At 37.2% G+C, this 17,134-nt stretch overlaps 1 protein-coding gene across 3 annotated transcripts; it reads left to right on the top strand.

Moving 5' to 3' along the window:
• The first annotated feature begins 4,752 nt into the window (after nucleotides 1-4,752).
• On the top strand, nucleotides 4,753-15,677 carry LOC148017114 (uncharacterized). 3 transcript variants are annotated; one of them, XM_087662683.1, is made up of 13 exons: nucleotides 4,753-4,958; nucleotides 5,060-6,491; nucleotides 6,873-7,057; nucleotides 7,516-7,596; nucleotides 7,689-7,733; nucleotides 8,466-8,510; nucleotides 8,709-8,798; nucleotides 9,352-9,478; nucleotides 10,760-10,849; nucleotides 11,909-12,034; nucleotides 15,109-15,173; nucleotides 15,267-15,372; nucleotides 15,501-15,677. In XM_087662683.1, the coding sequence occupies exons 1-13, from the start codon at nucleotides 4,917-4,919 to the stop codon at nucleotides 15,608-15,610; spliced, it is 2,544 nt and encodes an 847-aa protein (XP_087518809.1). In that variant the 5' UTR covers nucleotides 4,753-4,916; the 3' UTR covers nucleotides 15,611-15,677. The 3 variants fall into 3 exon arrangements, with proteins under 3 accessions (XP_087518809.1, XP_087518810.1, XP_087518811.1); XM_087662684.1 differs by lacking the exon at nucleotides 10,760-10,849; XM_087662685.1 differs by lacking the exon at nucleotides 11,909-12,034.
• The last annotated feature ends 1,457 nt before the right edge of the window (nucleotides 15,678-17,134 follow it).

Here is a 17,134-nt window from a genome sequence, read left to right as displayed (position 1 = left end):
CAAAGAGGTTTGCAAAATCTCAAGTGTATCTCTCCATCTCAACAACTGTTCCTCTAGCATCAAGGCTAGTAACACAATCATCGTTGTAATATCCACTTTCATAGCCTTTGAATCTCGACATTTCACAATCCAAATGAAAGGCTGATAGTCTCAACGTATTGCAATGGCTGTATTCATGTCATCAAAAAAATAAAAAATAAAAAAATAAAAGAAGAAAGTCACCCACGATCATAACACAACACCTAGGGGTCCTCAAATTAGGTACATCCAGTGACCTTGGTCGACTGGCTCTGTCCCTAGTCCCCTAGCCCCTCACACATCCCCCACAATTGTTCAGGGCACATCAAGGGCAGGACATACCTAGGGAGCTTGTCTCGCCTATGGTTAGACTTGTCACCTTGACCCATTTGCATGCTTCTTTTTTTGCACTCCATCTTAATACCATTGCAATCACTAGTGGTAAGTAATGCATGAAAGACCATAGAAAGTACACCGTACTCTTCAAACAATACACATAACCACCAGCTACCAAAAGTTAAGGTGTCAATGCGCTCAATTATGCTACATCATGTTGTTAAAATCACAAATGATGTCTCGACAAATCTTTGTGTGTACTTGTCCTCAACATCGACAATTTTTTCCACCCCATTGAACCCTTGCTTCATCCACACATTGCTACGAGGAATCAGACCAACAGTCTGATTCCTCGTAATATCTAACTACATAATATCTAAGTATGCACGGGTACTCACATACTATCTGAACCACAATCTACACGTAGTTTGGGTCTTCAAGTGCAAGACATTGCTCTCAGCTTGCTTAGGGTTCGACCTATCGCCCAAACTAATCAAACTACGTCTTGTGCACACAATAAGAAGACTAGCACTTACCCTTAGGGAGAGACCATATAAGAGGTTTTCAATTGCACGTATTGGCGACTCCAATGACAGTACCATTAGATCTTCATCAAAACTCAACTCTGAACTCCTGTTCTTTCTCATCATGCAACCCCACCAAAGAATCGTCATGTTTGGAATCCCCAAAAATCAATACCTATGCTAGCCATCAGTGCAATTCCCAACAAAGAACAACCCTATCACCAACTCCAACAACCATACCACCAACCACCTAGGCCAACAATGTGCCCCCAACGACCTTCATCCGCACCACCACCAAAACTCCTTCAAGGAAACCACAAATGTCCCTTCCACCCACATCTTTGGTGCATGCCAAAGTTTGCTACCTATGACGGTGAGTGCCATGGCACTGGCACTCGTCTAGGAGGGGGGTAATGTTAACCCTCAGACGAACAAGGTGGAAAATCCAGAAAATCTAAAGTAGAACACAAGGCCAAGGCAAAAGTGAAACGGAAGACGAAGGCGTACCAAGAAGAATCTGGAAGCACAAGAAGTGTAGAAAATTTCTAAATCAGGGAAAAAGGTGCACAGGAAAAAGCGCATGTCAACACTTTTGTAAAAGAGCACAAGGTGCATCATGATTTATTTTAAGAGCGTCGGGCTCTCACCCGTGCAATTTGTAAAGGTAGATGGGCGGTAGGAAGAAAGCTAGGAAGATAGGAGGACAATGGGAAAAAGGGGGATGAGGGGATGACCGCCCAAAAGGGATTTAGGGTTTTGTATATCAAGTTGAAAAGTGAATGAGAAGCTCATTCTTGTGTGTGGCCAAAAGTAGCTCTCTTCTCCTTCTTCTTCTTCTTCTTCTTGCTTGCTTGAGCTTGTGCTTGAGAGAGGGAGTGTGAGAGTGTGAGGGAGTGAGTGTATGAGGGTGAGGGACCATGGTGGAGAAGCTCTTCATCTTCTCTTCTCTTCTCTTCTCTTCTCTTCTCTTCTCTTGCTCATGGTAATGGAGCTTGGAGCATGGAGCTTGAGGATGGAGCTCGCTTGAAGCTTGCACTTGGATCATGGAGCTACCAGAGTGCTCAAGGGAGGAGGCAACTCAATTGGGCTTGGAGGTAAGCTCACTACACTCGTAGGGATGGATAGCATGTCAGCTATATGAGAGGTAGCCATTAGCACTCGGCTTAGAATGCTTGAAACAACAAGCGGTCTGTGGGCTCGGGGGGGTCACTCATGAATATATGTATATATAACGTGAGTTCAAAATAAGGGGTTTTTAAAATACAATTTTTATATATTTTTTACATACAGAAGGGTGTCATATAAAGGGGTTACTTACATATTGAATAGAAAAGGGTTGTGTTTTATTCAAGAAAAATTCACAGATTAGGATTTTTATAAATAGGCCATGAACACACATTATATAGAGAATATATATAGAGTGAACCCCCCGAGTCCGTGGGTCTTGGTGGCTGATTGCCTCTACACCCGTCGCACGTGTGAAATTAACTACGTATTAGGGTAGCCACACATGTAAACCAACATCCTTTTAAACCCAAATTCTGAACCGCAAAAGAGTTTTATCGAAGAAAAATCTCTTTCTGTGCTTGATCACACCAATGCAATGCTAACTCGGTCACATTGCAAATTATTCTTTAGCGCAAGGTGACTAAAGAAGGTTTCATCGCCCATAGCATACGCGACGAACCCTTGGAAATGTAAGTTCTTTGACAAATATGAGCTTACTCTACATCACTTGACAAGTCTTGCCAAATTATACAAAAAAAGGCTCAACGTATGAAACACGATTAGTCATGATCTTCCAATGGACAAGAGTTCATTCGCGTTTCATACGTCACTGAGAATGCAAGTTTCTTCAAATGGAATTTTTTTTCCACGAATGGTCATGACTTGACGAGTTTTTTCAAATGGATTTTTTTCCCACTAATGCAAGTTTCTTCAAATAATCCCAAAAAAGCATGACATATGAAACACGATAAGTCATGGCTCTTCCCATTGACAAGGGTTCTTTCTCGTTTCATATGCCATCGGAATGCAAGTTTCTTGATATAGAATCACAGCTCAACAAAAATTGATGACACTGAAGGATACTGGTTGATAATAAGATGTTCTACTTTGAGACTTGTAAAACTTCATGGCATTTATTATCTTTGATCAAATATGTATCCAAAAAGGGAGTGATGTGTGAAACGCGAGAGGATGTTTGTTTCTCTTGTCCAGAAAGCCTCCTCACGTTTCATATGTCTTGTGCCTACATTCTTTTATTCAAATTGGAGGTAGACTATGTGATTAGTGTTTGTTTGCTACAAAGTGATTTTAGATAACATTATGTCAGAGATTTGGCCCGAATTTACTTATATTATTTGTTTTCTTTGATGTTTCAGATGGCTAAAACAAAGGCCATTGCAAGAAGGAAGCAGAAAGTTGATCCTAGAGGTCTTGCCTCAAAGATCCATCAATTTTCCAAGCCTTCCAAACTTACAAGGAAATCGAAGCCAAGGAGAAGGTTCTCACGGGATGTTAGATGCCTAAAGGAGATTATAAGTGTAATGAAGGCTATGAATAATGCAATTCTAAAACTGTCTTTTCAGAGGCTTGTCAGAGAAATTTGGGACAAGCATAGTCTTGATAGTTTTAGATGGACTAGGGCAACTCTCAATTGTATAGAAGATTTTTCGATTGAGTTTTTCCAAGATTCTTATATTATTAGAGGGACCCCTATTTTGGGGTTCGGTAGCCTCCCCAACCCGAGGATAAAGGGAATATTCCCTAGCTGACTAGGGAAGGTTCATAATATGGTTTGATAGGCTGACCACACTACCTTCTCGGGCTATAAAAGGAAGACCTCTCCAAAGTTAATGTTAGTCTATCTTTCACCCAGTCAGAGTTCTTCTAGCTAGTCTTAAGCACTTTGCATTTGGATGGCTATCTAAGATTCACAGTGGAAGCATACGAGTGGATAGAGCCACCTTTGTATCGATTTCTTTGAAATTAAAGTAGTTTCTATTCTTCTTAGATTTATTGTGTATTCTTTACTTCCTTACTTAGATTTTGTCCATTGTGTTGGTAATTTTTATAGCCATACCACTAGAAGTTGCTTGATTGTAATTGAGATTTATATGCTCACCTATTTTTTGAGCCTTGCCATTGCTTCCTCTTGTGCTCCCTTCTCATTGGGCCATTTGGATGAAGATCAATGCATACATGGAGCTTAATAACACCCAAGTGGCTAGTAAATTATGGCACCTGCCCTCCTTTCACTATGGCCATTAGATAGGGGACATTACTACTCTATCATGTACGTGCTAAGCATTGTCTTTGTTAGTCATCTATTCCATCCTCCCTAATCTCCTTTTGATATTTGATTGATGTATCCATCAAATAAGATTGCTTTATCATTCTCCCTCATATTATCATTTATCACATGTTGATCTAGATCTCATTCAATAGAGAATGCATGTAGAGCTGAGTGTAGAGCTATGGTAAAAGTGTTGTCCATACAAGTACTAAGAGTATGCATTCACAATTAATGTTAAGAATATGGTGCAAGCTAAGAATATGCATTCATAACGAAAGTTTGTTGTTTTCTCTTACACTATCATTGTATTTTCCAAGAAACACAAGCTATGAGGTGTCGTCTTAGGATTAAGTGTCTCAACAAATTCCAATAAGCCACTAAAAACAACAATTACCTTTCAAACAAAAGCAAACTCCAATGAGCCACTATAAACAACAACAATTACCTTTAAAAAACAAGAAGAGGTTCCCATCGAGACTAAGATTTTATGAATTTTAAAATTCCTCCCTAATTAGGATTGATGACATATGGGCTAATAACATAACAAGGGGGGACTTCGGGGTGGTCGAAGGGACGGCCTTGCATGCGATACACACAAGGTCTCTCTCTCTCTCTCTCTCTCTCTCTCTCTCTCACAGTGCCTGTCCGTCTGTCTCTCTATCTCTCTCACACAGTCAGAGACACACATTCTTCTTCTTCTTCTTACTGTTGGTCTTACAACATTGATTCTTCGAAGCGTCATGGCGTCCTCTCTCAGAACCATGTCTAAGAGGGTCTACAAGGTGTGTGTAGTATCCTATCATTTGATTTTGCATCATGGCTTTAATCTCCAGTAGGGTCTTCATTGTTATGCTGAAGCTTCCTACATAAATTTGCTCTGCAGGAAAGCCCTTACTATGGGGGTGGCTATCTGGAGGCAGCAGATATTGATATCAAGTCCAGGGAGCTTAATGGGTTGAGTAGTACTGATCATGGCAGACGCCTGGATGCGCCGAAGTTCGATAAGGATTCGACCTTCTTCGATGGCAGCAAAACCTCAGATCTGCATCATGAAAACAGTGAGCTTCCCGAGAGCGGACCCCACTACAGCATGCGGAAGCTCTCGCGGAGCAGCTCATCCCGACACGGAGCATCCTCTGGGTCATGGAGCACACTCTTCGACGAGAAGGCGAGCACTGAATCGCACCCACATGCAGGTGCCGGCCCTGAGCACACTGTCCAAAGAATCGTGTCAGCATTTGAGAGGACTTTGAAGCATCTTAAGGTCCACAGGAAGGAAGAATCTGCTGCTGGTACCTCTGTTATCACCAAGGAGGACTTCGAAACCATAGAAGATGCATTACCAAATGCATGTGAAGCATCTCCTTCAGCGTCATTGGACCAAAACCAGAGAAATGCAACCATGCAAAATGTAGCAAACGGTCACTCTTCAGGGACAGGAGATCAGATAAGCAGCATCCCTACTGACTACTCTGAACAATTCACAGCTCCATCTCCACCAGTCGAACCCATTGGTAGCAAAGTTGCTTTTGAGCTTGGCTCCCAAGAGCCGACCGGGTTTGTTCCCACCAAATTACCAGACAATGTGAGCATCACATCTTCAAGAGAGTTAGACTCAAGTCTATATATGCTATTGTCGACATCTTTTGACCCAAAGACAGGCTTGCATACCCCTTTCACTGAGAAACAAGACTTGGATGGCGCCAAACAAGATGATTTTGTGAGCGAAAATGAGCCAATTACCTTATCTGCATCAGCTCACATTTCGCATCTTGATGATTTTGCAAAAAGCTCAAGGCTACAAAGTGAGCACGGGACTTTTGAAAAGGATGTGGAACATCAAAAGAAGCCAGTCAAGGAGTTAATGCACCTGGAGGCCATAACTAATGCAAAAAATGCCAGCAATCAAGTAGAGACCATTCTGGAGCACCGAAACATGCATAAAAGGACATCTTCAGATGTCAAGGCTATGGCAAGCATGGACATTGCCAGTGGAGCTTGGCAATCAAACGCCATGGATGGACTCGATACTTGGATTACCAATTCTAGTGCTGAACCTGACACCACAGTGACTGAAGGTGGAGCATTGATGAGGACAGGACATGCTCCATCAAGAAAGAGTAGAGGCAGTGAAAAGGTGCCCCTTTCTGGTGTAGCTTCTGCTTTCTACAGTGGTGGTTGGATGGGATTGGACGGGGTTGTCTCCTGTTCTATCATCTACAAAATAAATGATTTTCTTCGGGAGAGACGAGATGAGCTGAAGGCTGGTGTACCAGGAAAATGGCTGACTATAGTTCTTGGAGGAGAAGATTCAGGTGAGCTGTGTAGTAATGTTGCCTGAAACATGCTGTTAGCACAACCTACTGAAGTACTACGATTTCACAAAGTTTTTAGCATAACCTTTACAATTGGTGCTTGATATCATGCAATTGTAACAGCACATTGAATCCATGTCATTTCATTTGCGATTAAAACTTCTTTTTCTGATCCTTCATACTTTCAGTAACAAAGATCAAACCTGATCAATGTTCAAACTATTCGGTCTGAAGATTAGACATATGCATTTTATCCCGGAAAGTTTTCAACTTTCAAATTGCACAAATATCATTGTAGTGCTCAGATAATATAGCAATGCTTGATTGCCCTATCTTAGTTCTATAAAGCTTCTGTTAAAAATATTGCTTCTTATTTTACAGACTTAAGCACTATTGTGTCCACCATCATGCATGCCTTCTTTCTTACACTTACAACGAAACCAGAGCAGCTGTGCATTATGCCGCTTGTAAACATGACTAGGGCAGATCTTGCCCTGCATCCTGATGTCTCATGGTTGCTCAAGTCTTGTGGTGTTGATATCAACTCTTTGCTCTTCCTTGATGAGGTATGATTCACTAGCTCTGTTTGTATTAATCAGGACAATAATTGTTAAACATGTTACTTGTCTTAAGAGTAGTCACGTGGAGTGTTAGTCTGTCTGGAGGGGCTAACATGAAAGAACCCAAAAGGTGCAAATCATTCCATGCAGACTAGACCTGCACTTTTGAGACTCTTTGCTACCTCGACCCTCCAGAGGCTGGTGTCTACTGTTCTGATCCAGCCTGCTCATTGACTATGTTATATGAGGCAGGAGATGTATAGAGGATCGCCACAAGAAGTGTGACCTGCGGTTATTTGTCTGTCTGTTTGAATTTCAATCAGGGTGGAAAGTTTGGTTTCTTCAAGGGTTCTGATCCAAGGTTGCTTTTCAGCCATGACGACTTGTCTTGCTAATTGTTTGTGTCAAAGTTTCAATTAGCTGCAGTTTTGATTGTGACCTTATTTTCATGAATTTTGACTCAGATAGACCTTGCGTATTACCATAGATTTGGTACTCTTCGATTAGTGCTTGTCAATTTCAGTGACCTGTCTCCGAGTCAGGAGGTACCCTCAACAATTGTACATCATAAGTTTTGGTCCATCTGCTATATTGTTATTTTGTATGCCTAATTATTACTTTGAACCTGTTATTACAGAATTTCAGGGAGGATGTTGAAGAGATTTTAGACATTCATCATCAGGTAAAGGCGCCTCTTGTAATACTGAGAAAAATGTGTGTATCTGTGGGTCTTTTTTCTAAGTCTTCAACTTTTCATTCAATCAATCCAAGGAGTAGGTCCATTGTGCCGCGAACATGATTGCTGGTCTGTTGTGGCAGACCTGGTGCTTGTTTGTTGGGGTATGGGCAGTGTCTCAATGTAGGTGCTGGAGTGCTAAGTCAGGCATTTACATTGTGTAAAAACTCTTGTGATATGTCTCCATACCGTATATGCTGGTATGACAAAAGAATAAACTGTAACTGGAGAAAACATGCTGGACATGCAACTTGACACTGAGATACCTGTGGTTTTGATAAGTTCATGTATGAGTCTTTAAAATAGGCATGCTGTTAGATACTTGGACATCTGGATGGATACTAGTAGTATTGGTCAAAGTGGTTATAAAGTGACCTAGTGGGAACGCACTAGGTGCACTTTAGGGGGGGGGCAACCGAGTCCCATGGTTAGTGCAGCACTTTAGGGTTAGGGCAACAGAGTCCTATGTTCACACTAGGGGCACTTTATGACCACTATGACCAGTGCTAGTAGCACCCATCCGGATGTCCAAGGATGTGATGCATGCCCTTTAAGTGCACTTGATGGATGATAGAAAGGGGCTTTAGAAGCCACAATGCATTAGAAGAATCTACGGTTTGTGCAGTATGGTCTGTAAGTTAGATGTGGTTTGTTTTAAGGTTTTTCCTGCCTCTCCAGGTTGAAAATACATATCCTCACCTGAAAACTGCAATCTCAGACCAGGTATTTTCTTTTCAGTACTAAAAATGAAGTCTCTTGTCCTTTATTATGATGATCTTTGCTATTGTGTACTCCCCAGATGCTCAATATCCAAAGAGCATATGGCTGTTTTTGGTTGAGCTTATCTTGAAACGACTTACATTTTTTTCTGCAAAAGCATTTTACAGTGTAAGCTTTAGGAGTAAATTTTCCTTGAAACAGGATGTTGGATCAACTTCCACAATAATTGCAGAAAACTTTGTTAAAAACCGCCCTGAGCTATTGTGCGGGAGGGCTATCTGTAGACTTATGGTAAATTGCCTTAAATTCCTTCATTGTTTCTACAAATATGTTCAAGTGCCTTAGGGTGCTACCATGCACCGCTCTTACTTGGGAGTCTTGCAAGTAAAGTGAACATGGTGTGGCAAGTTTGTTTGTGTCCTTTTATAAAATATGGCTACCTTTACTTTGTTATAGTGAAGTCTTTGGATGTGGCACTACCCTTAGGTTCCCTTATTGTACTACCCTTAGATTCCCTTATTGTTTTAATGGGGTTGTCAAAGGTAAAGCATTAACAATCTTTGATCATGTTGCTATGAGCTAAGCCATAGTGAGAGACTATCTTGAAGTTTAGCAAGTAAAGTGAGCCTTGGATTTATAAAGGAATCAAAGCTGAAGAAGGTGCCTCACACAGTTGACTTTACTTGCAAGACTTCAACAAAGTTTGGCTAGTCCTTCATGTGGCACTACATTGGTTGAATACCTCTACTTGGCAGGAGTGGCCAAGAATTGAACCTCTCTTAGAGCAAGTAGGTAAGGATGGTTGGTGATCAATGGACTGTCTTATTTTTGCATTGTCATGTAGTTGGCAGGCATTCTACTAGACACAACAAACTTGACAGCAACTAAATGTACCCGGCGTGACATCTCAATGGCAACATTATTGCTTAATGGTGCTGGACGCTTTGGACGAAGCGGCTTGTACAAAATATGTATGTTGAAAGTTTGTTTTGATTCTATGCTTGTTTGCGCATTTTTTGACTTCTTGACCAATGAAGCTTCAAGTAAGGACAAAAGTAAAAAAATTTCCAAGCTCACAATTGAAATGAAGTAGTCCAAGGTTCATAGGATATAAAAGTCCAAAAATGAGGTTCATAAAGTAGGATATAAAAGTCCAAAAATGGCAAATGATATGAGAGAAATGCGAATCCATGTTTGCATATTTTTGACACTCGAAATCTGAGTCCAAAGTTTTCAAGGTCATAGTTGGGTTTTAGTAGTCAAGAAATCAAACATAAGGATATAGAAGTCCAAAGATGACAAATGATATTTGGAATTTGAAAGATCACATTGGTATGGGTGACTATTTTGACTTTGTACACGATTACCTTCACCATCTTAAACTTGACTTACAAGCATATTCAACTAAGATGAGTTACATCCATGGGGCAATAACCATAGCCAAGAGTACATGTGGAGGGCACTATTAGCAAACTACTATGTAAGAATAAGGCTACCTACTACCTTGAACCAAAAGGGCTCGTTCATGGTTGAATTAAATACAAGGGCTCGTTTATGGTTGAATTAAATACAATAAATTCTAGGGTGCATGGGTGGGCCATATATATACTAGGGTGGCTATAGATTTACTCCAATAATAGTAATTTTAGGACTTTAGAAATCTATAGTTAAAATAGTTACTTTAGAGAGATTTTATTGAAAAAAAGCTTATTGATCACTCTAATTTCAAAATAAAAAATTGCATATTTTTAATGGATAGTACACTACATTAATCAAATTCTAGTTGGAAAACTAATTTTGATTAAAAAGTACATAACCTTTTGCCAATTTGTAATCTCTAAGTATCACATTAAGAAAGTATCATTTTCAAACCAAGATGGTTATTGCTACATGTGAAGGCTAGGGTTGATATATTGTACATGATATACAAATATTGCTACACGTGAAGGTTGGGGTTGATATATTGTACATGATATAGAAATCAATAGAGCTTTGTCATCTCTAAGTAGCACATCGAGAAAGTACCATTTTTAGACCAAGATGGTTATTGCTAAAAGTTGAAGGCCATGCAAACCCATATGGATCGTGCTATTAATTTTCTTTATTGATATGGTAACATTTATTTATGTTCGTTCATTGCTTACATTTGTTTGCCATGCACATGATGCATTCTTGTGCTTACACAAACCCACATGCACTCATCCTATCATAACTCCAAATAGACTAATGGGAATTCCAACATGGTGGTACAGTGAAACATAAAGCATATGATTTGACGGATATGAATACTAATGAAATTCTTCGAAAGCAATTCAAGCTACTCATTTTTGGCAACCCCTCAGGTGTGTTGTTAAAAATGGTTTGAAGTATATTTCATAATGCAGGTGCTTCATCAATATTTTGTATATAGAGGTTTTCCTAGCATTTGTAATGTGACAAATATGTTGGGCTATATTACTATAAAGATTGCTTATTTTGTTAAGGTCAGGATTTGTAATTAATCATCCACTTAGCAATCCTAATGATAAAAAAAGTTCATCAATATCAATAGTAGTGTATATTAAGTCATGTACTTCAAAGAAGCTCAAGTAACCCACTAAAGGTCATGATTTGTAATCAATCATCCATAATTGTATAGGATCAAAAAATTTATTCAACATCATATTATTCTATATTAAGTCATGTAGCTACATAGAATAAGGTGAAGTGCAAACCTCATGGTTAAGGGTGCAATGACACTAAATTAAAGCCCCCACACCCATCAAGGAAGTGAAGAGCTAAGGGTAATTAACGTGCAAAATAATAGATTAATTGGCATAGCTTTCAAGACTTACATAGGAGGGAGCACATTCATTAATTGATGTGCAAAACGGTAGATTAATAGGCATAGCCTTCAACACTTGTATAGTAGGGAACGCGTTCATTAATGAAGAACTACATATGGACCTTTTGATTTGCATAAACTTGAAGTCTTGCAAACTTAGGGTGGACACTGGTATTAGTATAGTTTATCCCAATTCATTGATTTTATGAAAATGAGAGAAAAAATACTTCTTTGAAATTAACATGTTATTCAAGATTGCACTAATGAAAATGCACATATTGTTTATGCTTATGTTCTAGACTAGATATCTTATATTTGAAGCAAAAAGGTGAAATTGGATACTATTTATGAGAGTAGGAAAAATGCTAGAATATGTTTATTTACATGTAGGCACTAATGGAAGAAAAATTTCTAAGCACATTCCTTAGAGTCTGCACCTCTCTCTCTCTCTCTCTCATGCTTATATTTAGTGCTTTTGGGTAGGAGATATATAGTATTCCTCATTTGAAGAGAGAAATGGAGTAGGTTTTAAACTACTTATGTATAACTAGAGAGTTAATGCCTAAAATTTTGGTAGGTGATGGAGTTGATGCTATTAATCAACAGTCTAATCTAAGAGTGGGAATGAGCTCATTGCATATACCACTAGTGGAAGTGTTGAGATGGGAACACAATTCTCTCCAAACAATTCTCAATTTTCGAAGTATGTATCTCTTTTACATATTTATTTTTGTAGATGTAAAATGTAGAGAATTGTGACTACCTTTATAAGCATTTCTTAAAAATTGAAACTAACGTATTTTTATTGCTTGAGTGAAAAATATCTATTGAGAACTCTAGAGGTTTAGATAAATATTCTCTATATCTCATTAATTATAAAAGATATTTAAGTGTAGTTTTCTACTTCAAATCAGAGAAAAATGACAATTTCAAATGTTTAAACATTGTTTTATGTTGTATAACTAGATGTAAAGTCCTAATGAACTAGAAATCCCTCTTGAACAAATTTCTTGTCTAAATTATTTTATTTTAAAACACCATATTTGTGGTCTCTTTTGAACTACAACAATGATTGTTTTATCTTAAATTGTCATCTTTATGGGGCCAAATTTTGAACAAAAACAATATTTTCTCCAAAAACATAATGTTTATGGCTTGATCACAAGAATTGAGATGAAAGCATCAATGATAAGACATTAGTTTGGTTTCTAGAAATAAGTTTTCTAGCTGTTGCAAAAAACCCAACATGTTTTGTAGCATCCATCATTATCCATTGGTATTACCTTCAATTAATATAAAATTACTCTAAAATTTGTGGTATGCCTCTTTGCAGCCCCATAATAATTGTGTTAGATATTTCATTTGCTAATTGCATCTCCAACATTATTCCAAAATTGCTTAACCACCATGTGGACAAAAAGAGCTTTAACCATATCTTATGACCAAGCCCTAGCTATTAACATCAATAATAACGTTTAGTGTTTCAATATTGTCAATGCAATTTAGATATCAAAGGTATTTGAAAAGTCCTAATGCAAAGAGACTTAAGCTACTTCTTTTATTGTCATTAGTTGGAGTGGAAAGTGTGCACACAACATGAAAATATATTGCCTATCTCAAGTTTCTTGTGTCCTCACACATGGTTTAGCCACATGACACTTTTATATTAGAGAGTTCAAATAAGGAAAGTAAATTCTAAATATCTATCTCAAATTTCTACATCCTTACATGGGTCAACAACATGACACCATCTTACAAGAGTTAAAATATAGAAAATGAATGCTAATTGAAGAAGTGTGGCTTAATACATGGATACAAGAAATTTTGATGCTTAGGCTACAACTAGTTTGCTTAGTGAAACTACAAACCTTAGGTGTCATTTGCATTAATGATAAAAAAGGTGTTTTGCATTTCACTTGGCTAAAACAATTCCATTCTCTATTTTCCAAGAGAATTGTTGCATATCCCCTATAATAAAATTAGGCATTTCAAGATGATTCCATCCAACAAAGGAAATCTCAAATAATTGTGAAAAAAATCAAGGGGCAAGTATTCTAATATAATGGGCATAAACTTTTGTTTATCTACCACAATTTTAACATGTATACAATATTGGATTTCTTTTGGCATCTTGAGAGCTTTGGACATCAATCATAAGGCTATTGGTTTGCTAATTATATTTTTTAAAAGAAGATTGTTGCCATCCATGAAGATTATTGCCATCCAATTGAGACCACTCATAGTACTTGAAATACTTTGCTTCCCAAAGAATATGACAAACATAAGAATCATGATTTATCAATACTAAATCTTGTGAAAGGGGAACTAGAGATAAACACAAATTCGCAATAACCAAGAGGTGGAATTACAAAAACCTACGAGTGTTAACGGTAACACTAGTTGGGGCTCGGTATAATGCCATCTTGGGTTGCACACATCAACATGCACTCTTTCAAAAACTCCCTTTTAGGCTAAATAAAAGGGCCCAGTTTTGAGGTAATATTTGGGTAGTAATAGAACAAGTAGGCAAGAGGCCTCTTGTGCTTGGGCATTGCATATATATATATATATATATATATATATATATATATATATATATATATATATATATATATATATATATATATATATATATATATATATATATATATATATATATATATATATATATATATATATGCACTCATGCTTGCATGTACATGCGTGCGCGTGCACGCACACACACACACACACACACACACACACACACACACACACACACACACACACACACACACACACACACACACACACACACACACACACACACACACACACACACACATGCACATGCATGCACGCACGCATGCATAGAGCATATGTTCTCAATTATCATTTCATACACTTGAAGTAAAATGCATAATTGACAAAAATGTATATTTAAAAGCTTCAACAAGGAAATATCATTGGAAAACTAGGACAATAAACAAAAAGTCAATAAGTTTGTTTTCATCCAAATTATCTCCAAACCTTAGAAATATGGGTGTTTCAAAACCAGTCTTTAAAACAAAAAAAATCAAAGCTTGTTTGAAATCCTTCTAAAATAGCATGTGGGCTAAATATTAGTACCAACTTCGAATTGAGCTCCATGTGGCAAGATAATCTATTGGAGATCCATTGTTATTCCATTGAGAACTCATGATGCTCAATACAATTTCTTGGAGATTTTGTTATTGAAACATTGAAAAATTTGTTCCATCACACAACCATCCTCATATTTATTCATAAGGTAAATGATGGGTAACTATCTAACCAACCTCTTGCTATCATTCTATTGCGTAATCTCAAATGACGCTTCCATCGCTAGGAATGCTAATTGATGATGTGAACCCACGCAAGGAGTCTATGTGTATTAAAAACCATGGGAGGGAAGCATTGTTACTCCTTCTACCCTTAGTAAAAGCCCTTTATTTTTTAGAGAAGAATAGCCAAAGTTGAGACTCAAGTGTCAAGGAAATAGATTAAAATATTTTTCTTGTTAGATAGAGCCATGTAGTTTGTGATGCAAGAGGAAATATGAAATATGATGTGAATTATTTGGCTAGATGTTTGTCTATGCAAATGTTAGTTCATGTTACAACGTTTGGAGCAAAGTAGAATGTTCTGTGATAGGTTGCCAACACATGTTGATTTTTAAGTATGAGTAGGCTTGAAATCATATATTCTATTCTATTAAAAAGTAAAGTATGAGTACATGTTCTACTTTCTATAGTTACAAGATGTATTCATCTTTTGCAGACTCAAATGAGTTACATCTATTCGTGCTAGTAACAGGCTATTATGAGACTGCTGCAATTTTCAAGGTTTGGAGTTTATCTCTTAAGACTTATTTTAGACCAATTACTTGTATGATGATGTTAATTAGCAAATACTTGATCCTTCTATTATGTATGCAGAGAGAAGTATTATTTGTTGCTCAAGAAAATGAGATGTTGAGGCATCTAACCAACTTCATTTTTGCTACTCCAAGGGGTATCAAATTTTCAAGTTTGGATCTACCAGGTTAAATCTCATCCTCTTGAGATAGATATCTTGCAAACTATTTGCCACTTGAGTCTACATTTAAATAAAAGTTTGTTATAAGCAATTTGTATGCAGTTATACACATTATTTTTTGTTTTTTTTTGTAGATATTCCAATGCAAATGAAGGCATATACCATAGATGGGAAAAGGGTGTCTAGAATGACATTACAAAACCTTTTGAATAAGTTCTTTCTATCTAACTCGAACTCTATCTAAGTGCATTATAGAGAAAAATTATGCAATGAATCTATATGATTGTTTTGATGCTTACTTTGATTTTACATTGGCACATTGACTTATGAGTCAATGAATGATGAAATTGATAATTTTTTTTCTCAATCATAAATACATGTTTCTTTATATAAAGAGTCATGTTTTAAATTATTTCTCTCTTATAGACCAATTAGTTAGTACATCACATACTTTTGTGTAGGTGTAAAACACATAATATTTAAATATTTGAGCATATTTTGCTATAAAGATCAACATTGCAAATAGATCATGACCAACTTAAACATTAACTATAGATTTAATAAATCATGGCTAGTTAAAAGACTTCCAATAAACATTTTGAAAATACATATGAAAGTCACTCAAAAAAGTGAATAAATAGGGAGTAACAATATGGAATTGTTGTAATTAAAGAGGGAGAAGTTGATTTAGAAAAATTCTATGAAAGCTATTGCCAAATAACAAGTTAAAATATCTAAGCTCTAGTGAGTATAGAAATTATTGGCAAGTGTGGATTGGTGTATTTGCCCTCTTGTTTACAAGAATAGCTCCTAGCACTACTTAAATTACCAAAAGCAAGGGTAGTTTTTCTCTCTCAATATTATTCTCTAATAGCAAAGAGACATTCTAGGGAAAAAGTGAGTTTAATATAAACTAAAATAGCTCTTAACTCAATAACACTAGGTTTTCTTTAAGTTAGCATTCCATAGTACCATTGTGAAAATTGATGGCCTAACAAGTATTACTAACAATTTAAAATAAAACCATAAAATATGGCAAAATAAAAATTAATTAAGATTATAAATCATAAAATATGTATATAAAATATGGCAAATAAAAATGGATTATGATTATAAATCATGCTTTGAGATCCATTTTTCCTTTGATTTGAATGGCTATATGACCCACCAAAAAAATATTTACCACAATTTGACACAAAGTGACTTGTGAGGGAAGTAAAGTTGCTACACAACTCCCCTTTCCTTACAACAACCACTTGTGTCGATTATCATAAAGCATAGATGCATGTATTGAAGGCGAATTACCACTTAAGCAGGGTTTATATATATATATATATATATATATATATATCTCTCTCTCTCTCTCTCTCTCTCTCTCTTTGTGTGTGTCTCTCTCTCTCTCTCTCTCTCTCTCTCTCTCTCTCTCTCTCTCTCTCTTTGTGTGTCTCTCTCTATGGGGTTTACTCTCTGTCTTTGTCTCTATGTGTCTCTAGGGTTAATATTATTGGAGGGGTGGTGCTAGAATTTTAGGGGGCAAGATTACATTTTTGTAAGTTATGTTTTTTGATGTTTGGAGGGAGATTTTTATTTTGGGGGGTTGGTCTTTGGTATGAGGTTAGGATTTTAGGGGGTGAATTGCGTGCACGCACACATACACACGCACGCACACGCGCGCGCGCACACACGCGCGCGCACACACACACACACACACACACACACTCTCTCTCTCTCTCTCTCTCTCTCTCTCTCTCTATCTCTCTCTCTCTTT

Source organism: Lygodium microphyllum, chromosome 22, assembly GCF_053477565.2.
Source record: "Lygodium microphyllum isolate KBCC chromosome 22, Lygodium_microphyllum_v1.1.10, whole genome shotgun sequence".
NCBI classification, from domain to species: domain Eukaryota; kingdom Viridiplantae; phylum Streptophyta; class Polypodiopsida; order Schizaeales; family Lygodiaceae; genus Lygodium; species Lygodium microphyllum.
The sequence above is the reverse complement of the archived record's forward strand: the minus strand, read 5'-3'. Positions and strand labels throughout refer to the sequence as shown.